Genomic DNA, 10,089 nt, shown 5'->3' on the forward strand with positions numbered 1-10,089 from the left:
TTGAGTTGCTGTGTTTGTAAGCCACCTGACATGAGTGCTGGGAGCCAAGCTCCAATTCTCTGGGAGAACAGTAAGTGTTCTGAATCACTCTTCCCTCCTCCGCCCCCCAAAAAAATCTTAAATGTTTTCTGTATAGCTTCCGTTCAAATGGAACATTTTCTTTATTTGCCTGATCCCACATTAATCTGAAAATGTAATGTTTCTAATATATCACACACATAGTATCCTCATATTCTTATAACTCTTTTTCTAAGGTTTATTTTCTTTTATAGTGTGTGTGTGTGTGTGTGTGTGTGTGTGTGTGTGTGTGTGTGAGCGCGCGTACGCATGTGCACAAATGAATGCAGATGCCCATGGAATCCAGAAAAGAGTCCTGGGTCTCCCTGAAGCAATAATTACAAGTGATTGTGAACCACCCATATGGGTGCTAGGAACCAAACTCTAGTCCCCTTAAATGATCAGCAAGTGTTCTTAAGCATAGAATTCTCTCTTCAGCCCCTATTCATTATTTTTAAATATCTAGATATACTTATACTGTTTACTCTAAGTTTTTATGAATATTTGTGCAAAGATTGTAACAATCTACACAGTGTGACTATGTAACTTCAAAGATTAGCGTACAAGGACTAAACAGAAAGAATTTCACTAAAAAAAATTAAAATCACATCAAATAGAGTGTGAACATAATGTCACAAAGACAAAAATAAACACTAGCAGTACAATCCTAGACAGAATGTATTAATTAATTAATAGGAAGACTGGTATCTAAAACATTGCATTACAGTGGTGAGAAAAGCCTGGCTATTTAAAAAATCCTACCTGCCACAAACACACTCATCTTTGCAGCTCAACTATATAAAGGGGCTAAGTTGCTTTGCTCTGAATCCTAGTCTTCCTGTGTCCTCCTCGTGGCCCAGGTCACACCTGTTAGCCTAGGAGTTCTGAGTAGGCAGACCAGCTTTCCTGATTGCCTTCATAAATGTAACACAGCATCCTCAGTTTATTAGGCATGGCACAAGTGACTGCACACACTCCTACCCAGAAAGCAATACTCCTGACTCCATTCCACAGGAAGAAAGAGAAAGAAACAACTCTAGAATCACATAGAAACAGCCACAGGCAGTGCATGATCTTCTAGCAACATGTCCTCATGGAAAGGTGAAGCCCAAGGCAATGTGCTGGTCTCTATCTATGACTAAACACACTTCCTACAAAGCAAGGTACCTACATGGAATTCCAGCCCACACATCTCAGGTACCAACCACTCTTGCTTATCTGGGTGGAAATATTTCGTTCTAGAATTAAATCATAAGTATTTAAGCCTGTGATTCTCATTCTCTCTCTCTCTCTCTCTCTCTCTCTCTCTCTCTCTCTCTCTCTCTCTCTCTCTCTCTCTCTCTCTCTCTCTCTCCCCATCCCTCCCCCTCTCTCTCTCCCCTCACCTTGGTTTTTTGAGACAAGGTTTCTATGTGTAGCCCTAGTTGTCCTGGAACTCTCTATATAGTCCAGGCTGGCCTTGAACTCAGAGATCCACCTGCCTCTGCCTCCCAAGTGCTGGGATTAAAGGCATGTGCCACCACCATCCAGCAAACCAGTGATTCTCAACCTGTGGGTCATGGCCGCTTGAGGATGGGGGTCACCTGAGACCATTGGAAAACACAGATACTTACATTATAATTCATAGCAGTAGCAAAATTACAATTATGAAGTAGTAACAAAAACAATTTTATGGTTGAGGTCACCACCAACTGCATTAAAGGAACACAGCATTAGGAAGGTTGAGAAGCACTGGTCTGAACCGTTCACTTCTAGAAGTAATTAATGGTAGTAAACAGGCTGAGAAGGTGTGCCCAAAATTAAAATTCTTTTCAATGAGCTCGGTGACTGCTTCAGCAACTAAAACCTCCTCTTCCCACTGAGGGCTATGACAACAGCAATCAAGCCAGCACGAACCACCTCAAAGCTTCCTAATGCTTAAATAAAAATTAGCTTCATTTGCAGTTTTTGAACTGTGTATCTAATAGTGAAAATTTGCTGTAAGAAGAAATGTCAATAGCATGGATGCACACATATCAAAAGGAGTCCCATATTTCAAATCCAGCTGTTAGTTTTTGTCAACTTGACAGAAAACAAGACATACCTAGGGGGAAGGCATGGCTGCTATTAGATTGGCTTGTGGCCTTGTCTTATCTATGAGGCATTTTTGTAATTGCCAATTGTTGTAGAAAGGTCGAGCCCACTGTGGGAAGAGCCATCCCCAGACAGGTAGCTAAGCAAGCCAGAGGGCACAAGACAGGAAGCACTGTTCCTCCATGGCCTCTGATTCAGTTCTTGCTTCTAGGCTCGTGTTTTGGGTTCCTATCTTGGCTTCCCTCCATGATTTATTTTAACCTATAAGCCAAATAAACCCTTTCCACACCCAAGTTGCTTTTGGTCATTGAGTTTACCACAGCAACAGAAACCAAGCCATGACACGTCCTAATCCCTCCTAATCCTGGGATGACCTCAAGTCATTTGCTTCAAGATAAGTGGGAAGGTTAGCAGAGTGCTTCAGTTCTTAGATTATGCAAGGTCCTGGGTTCAGTCTTCAGCAACGGAAAAGGGAAAAAAGGGATGAATTGCAAATTGGATTCATACTGAAAGAAAATAAGTATGAAATGTATATGATCATCAATGATCAGCCATTACTATAATTACCATAGATTTCATATTATAGAAGACTTTGTCATTCTCTTTTATGTTACACATATGAAAGAAATCAAATGGCCAGCAAGTGGAAATAGATTATTCTGGAGATGTCTAATATGTCCACTGGCTGTGGAGATGGACACATCTGTCAGCAGATGTTCATTATGAACGGAGAATAACATATTCTAGTATAGTTTGGTTTGGTTGTTGAAACATAACACCTGCACACAAGAGGCCCGACATCGCTTGTCACTTTCCGTTTAGTTTCTTGTTGAGGGCCAATTTATTAGAAGAAGAAGAAGAAGAAGAAGAAGAAGAAGAAGAAGAAGAAGAAGAGGAGGAGGAGGAGGAGGAGGAGGAGGAGGAGGAGGAGGAAGAGGAGGAGGAGGACGAGGAGGACGAGGAGGACGAGGAGGAGGACGAGGAGGAGGACGAGGAGGACGAGGAGGAGGACGAGGAGGAGGACGAGGAGGACGAGGAGGAGGAGGAGGAGGAAGGAAGGACGGAAAAGAAAGAAAGACAGTTAAACACTGGGCTAAACACAAAGGCAGTGCTCTTTCAATATCACTCATTAATTGAAAAGAGTAGAGCACTTTTGCAGGAAGATGTCAACATCCCGTGGAAGAAAAAGGTTTAAAGGGAATGTATGTGAGTTTCTGTAAGGGCACGGCTTTGAAGGCCGCCTTACCCAGATATAAAAATAGATGGCTAAAATGCAAGATCGATTCTAATGGCAGGCAGATGGTTGTGCTCTCCATGCCCAGGATATTAGGGAAATCTGAACATTTGATTTAGTGGCACCTTGGGAGCAAGCAGACCTAAAAAAAAAAAAAAAAAAAAAAACCCTAGTAACCTTGAAAATCTCTATTTCCTGTAGACGGGAACCAAGTGCCAAAATAAGGTGATTTTTACCCAGTCTTCCTAAGGGTGTAATGGTTCAAGGCACTAGGCCTCTTAGGACATGGGTCATCTTTCCTAAGTAACAGCCAATAAGCAAGGGATTTCTGGGGTGAGCCTCCCCAGAAGTTCTTCCCTCTCCATGCAGGGGTATCTCCTCTTCCCTCCATCAGTGGGAGGCTGATAGAAGTCACATGCTATAAACTGAATGCTTGTGCACCACTACCTACTAACACACACACACACACACACACACACACACACACACACACATGCGCGCGCGCACTCACATAACACATAGCCACATGTATTCACACTCTAAGTATATAGTCTTACATACTCATATGTCCACAATATGTTAGCATGCTCCCACATCTCCTTAACCCACAAGCTGTGGGAGTAAAATGCCAGCACGCCTGGGCTGACTCAGCTCTCCAGGAAACCTGCAAGGAGGCAGGATGGGGCCAGGGCTGTGGCCCTACAAGTCCAGCTCCTCCAAAGAAAGTCCCAACCTCAGAACAGATTCCATCTGCATCCTGTGATGGGCCTAGCCCATTGGCTCAAGCTTGCAAACGTGGACACCGCAGGGAAGGGTTGTGGAATAAATAGGAGGCATGCTGAAGCTTGGACCACAGCTTTGGAGAAGTGCCTTTGCTTTTGCCCAAGGCCCCCTGGAGCCTCTGGACTATAGTACTTTCCTCTGGATGGCTGAGAGCATTTGTCCCACGAAAGGACTTCAGGAATGTATCAGCAAAGACTAATGGAAATCACACTCTGCAGCCTCTGGGGCTTGGGGGAAAGGGGCAGTGAACTGAGTCCTGGGGAAGCCACAACCCCAGATGAGACAGCAGGCAATCAAGGGACCATTCCAGGCTGTCATTTCACAGAATGGATCCAGATAGCCACCTGCTTAGTTCTTCCAACAGTCACTGCAAAACTACTGCCCCAGGCAAGGCACTAGAGCAGTAAGGGGAAGAAGAAGAGGGTTGCAGCTGAGGGAGTGCAGAGAGAGCAGGTGGCAGGTTTAAAGCAGGGAAGAGAGCCCCTTGTCTTAACAAACTAAAAGTCCCTGGGACCTAAGTAGCTTCCAATTAGCAAATCCGATTGGCTAGGAGCCAGGTGCATCCAAGAGAGAAGACAGAAGCAGAGACACCACCTGTGCACTATGCACATAAAAGAAACCTCTTCGAAATCAGTCACTTTCAAAACTAGCAGAGGAAGAAGTTCACCGGGGCTTTGAGTATGCTGCGCTCCTCCTACACACCAGAACAAAGATTGCTGACCAAATGGCCCTGCCTGTGAACCTGGAAATTCACAGCCCAGGTCTGCACCAAGCTGTCAATGCAGACCTGGTGCAGCACCCGTTTTTTCCTGCAGTTTTGAGCACCTAGGTCTCCCAGAGGCAGCTCTCTACTAAAGTTGCTACTCTCTCCCAGAAGTCTTCAAACACCGGAAACTGCCTTTCAGTTACCTGAGCAAAGAACACATTGAGCATCCACAGAACTCCCAGCTGCACAGCTCTGTCAAGGTACAAAAAACAGACCAAACAAACAAAAAGAAAACAAAACAAAAAAACAAAAAGGATCCTTTTCGTGAGAAGGCAAGGAAGGATCTCTTTGTAAATGCAACAACTTGGTACTGTGGTATCTTTTCCAGCTCTTGTGGGAGCAGAGGGAGCTCTGTCATTTTTAGGACTAGGACTAAATGTTAGACTCGGCGGAAAAACTTGTAGAGTCCAGCAGCTGCTGTCCCCTTACGACCTACACATTCCCCTAAGCCTCTGGAGCCACTGAGGCAGATGAGGTGCTCCTGGAGGGACTTTCTTAGTTTGGTCTGCCCCAAGGAGTGAACTCCACTTTCTAATCCTTTAAATGTCCTGAGAAAGCTGGCGGAGCCAGGAGAGTAGATTAGGTCAATGCTCTACACCCTTAGCATCCAGGCCTTTTTTGTAGTTAATGGAGGTTGTTGTGGGAGTAAAAATAGAGACTCATCAAGGCAGCTTCTACGCCCTCATCTCCCCTTTTCTTTTTACTACTGTTGGAACTGTTCCCTTCTTCTATTTGGTTGTTGGAGTGTAGGCTGGAGGAGGAGAAATGGCCCGAGTCCCTTCTGGTCACACAATGTGCTAAGTGTCTGAGGACTCTGGAGAAGGGTGGTGGCAGCGGTGGTGATGGTGGGTGTCCTAGTAAGTTGCTGTTCTTACAGGAGGGAAAGTCGCTTGTCTACAATCACTTTTCAGCCGTAGTAGCATCCTTTATACACAAGTCCATACTCCTCTAGAGGTAGTCCACGAGAGACAACATTCAACTGAATGGATCCCACAGGATGCCAATCCGGGTTACCTGAACTGACCCAGAAAGACCCTGGTCCTATGCCCTAAATTGTCAAGTAAGAGTGCTGGACTGTCACATTCCAATCAGTGGGTATCTGAAGTCTCTGACACTCAAGACTGTGCCTCAGGCTCTCAGAACTAAATCCCAGAGCTCTGGACCCCTTTGGGTTGTTAGAAAGCCCTCTCCCAGGCCCTCCTCTTCCTGTCTTCTTTAGTCACGTCCAAGAGCACACCACACTTACCTACTGCCAGGCAGATGGGGAGCAGCAGCCTGAAGACCAGTCCGCACACCACTTCTGAAGCCATCGTGTTGTGGGTCCTTGTTAGTCCGAGCAACAGGACTACTCGAGGGTCCCTAAAGCTTGGACCTCAGGCCCATATCTGCCTAGGGCCTCCTGAGGCCAGCGGCTCCTAGCCGCCCTGGCATCGCCTCGGCTGGTGGTGATCTCTCCGCGCCCCCCCCCCCTCCCCGGGCACGCTCGACGGGCTGGAGTCCGGGCTCAAGGTGCTCTCTGCAGCCACTTAGCCGGGCGCCCGACCCCCTGTGGCCCGCCCATGAAGTGGGGAACCAGAATCCAGCTGCCGCTGCTCCAGGGGTCGCCTGGGAAGGAGCCAAGGGAGGGACAGTCTGGGAGTGGTTTGGGATAGGGGCGGCAAGGAGAGGTGGGGGGGGGGGGGTCAGTGAAGGAGGCTAGCTGTCCTCTGCCTGCTCTGAGGCGACGTTCGGGGATGGCCGAAAGTTTCTAGCGGAATCCCTTCCAAGCCAGAGTGTCGGGGCGGCGCAGCCCAGGCTCCGATGCCCACACCGACTGTGGCGCTCCGGGTGCGCTCTGGAAGCCGCGTCCTGGAGTCCCAGCCTCAGGGCGTATCGCTGAGCTGCTGCTCCACTCAGCCTCAGAGGCCCCCAGCTTCAGGCCAAGGAGTACCCGGCGCCAGCCGCGGAGCGCGCAAAACCATTCTCGACACGCTGGGGTCGCGCTACCAGCCTGAGGGGATGTAATGCGGGTCTAGTCCTCACGCGAGGAACCACGCGAGCCTGGGCAGGAACCAAGACCCAGTCACTGAGCGCGGGGCGCCACGGCCGTGACTTCAGAGAGAAAAGAAAGTCCAGGAACTGTGCAGATGCCCCCGCATCCCCAACCCGCGGTTGAGTAGCTACGGTGGAGCCAAGCAGCCCCCGCTCCCCGGAGGGCGCGCGCTTCCCCACCTTCAATGAAACTTTGCAAGCTCTCACTCCCGGAAGGCGTGTCCCAGGGCCAATGGGAAGGCGACTCCTAGCGGCGCCGCGCCTGCCTATGCGTGCCTGGAGAAGTAGGCGCTGCTTGCCAGGGTGGAAAGCGTCCAGGCAGCACCCCAGCTCAGCCAAAGGCCCCACCTTGTGCTCCTCATGTTTTGGGCTCTCACTGGACTAGCTCTGGGCGCCACGGCCCGCTGCTGCCCTCTAAGAAGAGCGGCTCTTCACATAATCTTTCTCTGAGCGTGCATCTTACCATACTGTCCTCCTGCAGCGGCCATGAGCCTGTCGAAAGCCAGAGAATTACTCTAACACCTAAGGGAAAATGTACAAACCTGACACAATAGCTAAGCGTTTGGATGCCTTTGTGGATATAGCACCTCTGTTATGTCCACACTACTCTCTGGCATTGATCTAGAAACCCAGATTCATCCGGGACCTAGCCCGTATCTAAGCTAATGAGAAGTTGCCACTCTGAATAGGTTCTGGGTATTTCTGGGTCTTTTTCTGATTGAGCAAAGAGGTTCCAATATGCACCTATATTAGGTACTTTCCAGGAACTATGGTTTTTATGATAGTTTTGTTTCTTGCTTATTTTGTATTCCAAGACGGTGTGATGAGGCTGGGAATGTCCTCCTAATAACCTCCTACTTTCTTGCTTTACAGACAAGAGCTAGTCAAATCTGATTCTAGCAGGGAGGCTCCTGTGTATCTGGGTTCCTGGTTCTGTATTAGTTAAGAACGGAGTCTTTTTGTTGGTTTGCTATGGAAAGTTCTAGAGACCAAGAAGGAAGAGATCATGGATACAAATAAACTGACAACCACTCGGGACTGTCTGGTCCATGGAGAAGAGTGGCAGGAAGCATTTGACATCCTCTACCCAACAGTCCTCGGGGGCTTGGGCTAGTTGTAAAAGCTGCAATGGTCAACCAATGGGGTAGACCAATAAAAAGTGGGCAATTCTTGGTTCTTAGATTAACACCCTTTCACTTTAACCATATAACTGGCTCTATCTTTTCTGTGATACAGTAAGCTTCCACTTTGAGTTCAGGTGGCTTCATCAATTCTCTAATACAGTTGAAAGCTTGTGAAGATGCCTGGTAACATAGACCATCTATCTATATGTGCTGGTATCCTAAGGAAACCCCCACATGCAGGCAAGAGCCTAAAAAAGCAAGGCCTTAGAAAAGGAAAGTACCTAAACTACCAAGAAATGTTCTACACATTGTGCAGTGGTATAGTTTGTTCTTGGGTCCTAACAAAGAAAGGAAGAAAGGAACACCCTTAATTGTAAATAACTTTTTGTCAAGGCATGCATCCCATTTTCTCTGACTATTTCTCCGTGGTCCTTATGGCTTTACCATACCAACAACTGTCTACATTTCCTTAAAATCACTACTTTGAGATGACAAGAGATGCAGCAGGACAAGCAACTGTCTTAGCAAATACACTCCTTGCTTTCTCTGCCACACTGGCTGCCAAATGGACTTCCAACATCTTCCCTGAAGAGCAAATTCCAGGTGTCCAGACAAGGTCTGCTGAAGGTGCTCAGTCCTGGCTGCAGCTGGAACTGCCTGGAGAGCTTTGTGAACATCCTAACAGGCAGTGTCCACACTCACAGAATCCTTGGTTTAATTAGCCCGATATGAGTCCACACAACATTTATTTTCAAAGCTCTCAGGTGCTTAGGTACACAGTCATGTTAACAAACCACTCAGTCACTTCGTTTACCTATCAGAATCCAGAAAACAAGCATCCAAGGAGATTTTTGTACCATTGTCACTAAACCAATTCTACCCTCTGAGGCTGAATTTTCACATGGCTGGTATATGAATATCAACAGCCAGTAAAATTGTTTTTACCACTACTGTTTCCACTCATCATCGTCCATACCTTGAGGAGCAGGGACTGCTGTCTAGACAGGCTTATTTTTTAAGGGCTCACGGGCTCTCAACTGACAATTCCTTGTTCAGGTTCTCCCCTGATGTGCCATGCTGAGAAGGTAAGCCTTAGAGTGCAACGCCAGGCATGTTATTATGATCCTTTATTGTAGGCTTAGCACAAAGAAGGGAGTAAGCTTATGTCTGGGTCTTGTCTGATAAATGAGGGCTTCATCTGGTTGTTACTATCTGGGGTCTTGACTTTTTCACCTGGAAATAAAGTAAAATAATAAAACCCACCTGATATAGAGTGCTACATGTACAAGGGAAACATACACAGTGCTTAAAAAAAACGAGATTTACTGTGTGTATGTGTGTGTTTAATTTTTTTGTTTTAGTTACATGAGCATTTCTTCTGCATGTATGTATGTGCGCCCTGTGCATGCCTGGTGCCAATGAGGTTAGGAAAAGGCACCAGATCCCCTGGAACCAGTGTTACAAAAGGTTGTGAGCTGTTTTGTGCATGCTGAGGACCAAACCTGAGTCCTCTGAAGAAGTAGCAAGTGCTTCTAACTGCTGAGCCATCATCTCTAGCCCCGTGTGTGTGTGTGTGTGTGTGTGTGTGTGTGTGTGTGTGTGTGTATTTTTTTACAGATTCAGTTTAGTACTGTATTGATTGACAGTTCCATTCAGTAAAAATTAGCTTTGGGATCCTGGAATCACAGAGGCAGTCAGCTGTTCAGTAAGTACATTGTATCTGCTTCTCACAATACACATTATAAAAAGAGATTTCCGTTGTTCTGGCAGGAGGGTATGTTTAACAGGTATGTTTAACATTAGAAGCACTCCCACAGACAACACCCCACAATACTCAACGTGACCCCCTGATGGCTGTAGCGCCTACTTATCTAGTGCTTCAGACCACAGAGGGTCTGTTTCTTTCTGACTTCAAATGCTCTCCCAATAGTTATCCAAACCACTTGTCATGAGCTAGCGAATATCCAAGAGGGCTGAATGGCAAGGCTCCCAAAAGCCTCACTCAACCAACCAGGAAGCCT

At 46.9% G+C, this 10,089-nt stretch overlaps 1 protein-coding gene across 3 annotated transcripts in view; it reads right to left on the reverse strand.

The window, feature by feature from the left end:
* Piezo2 (piezo type mechanosensitive ion channel component 2) overlaps positions 1-6,369 on the reverse strand; it is a 360,353-nt gene extending 353,984 nt beyond the window's left edge. For all 3 annotated transcript variants that reach the window (XM_051163421.1, XM_051163420.1, XM_051163419.1), the window contains exon 1: positions 6,160-6,369. In XM_051163421.1, the coding sequence (XP_051019378.1) occupies positions 6,160-6,223 (64 nt within the window). In that variant the 5' untranslated portion in view covers positions 6,224-6,369. The remainder of the gene's footprint in view (positions 1-6,159) is intronic.
* Positions 6,370-10,089: the final 3,720 nt, after the last annotated feature.

The sequence above is a fragment of the Acomys russatus genome, chromosome 20 (genome assembly GCF_903995435.1).
Source record: "Acomys russatus chromosome 20, mAcoRus1.1, whole genome shotgun sequence".
Classification (NCBI taxonomy): domain Eukaryota; kingdom Metazoa; phylum Chordata; class Mammalia; order Rodentia; family Muridae; genus Acomys; species Acomys russatus.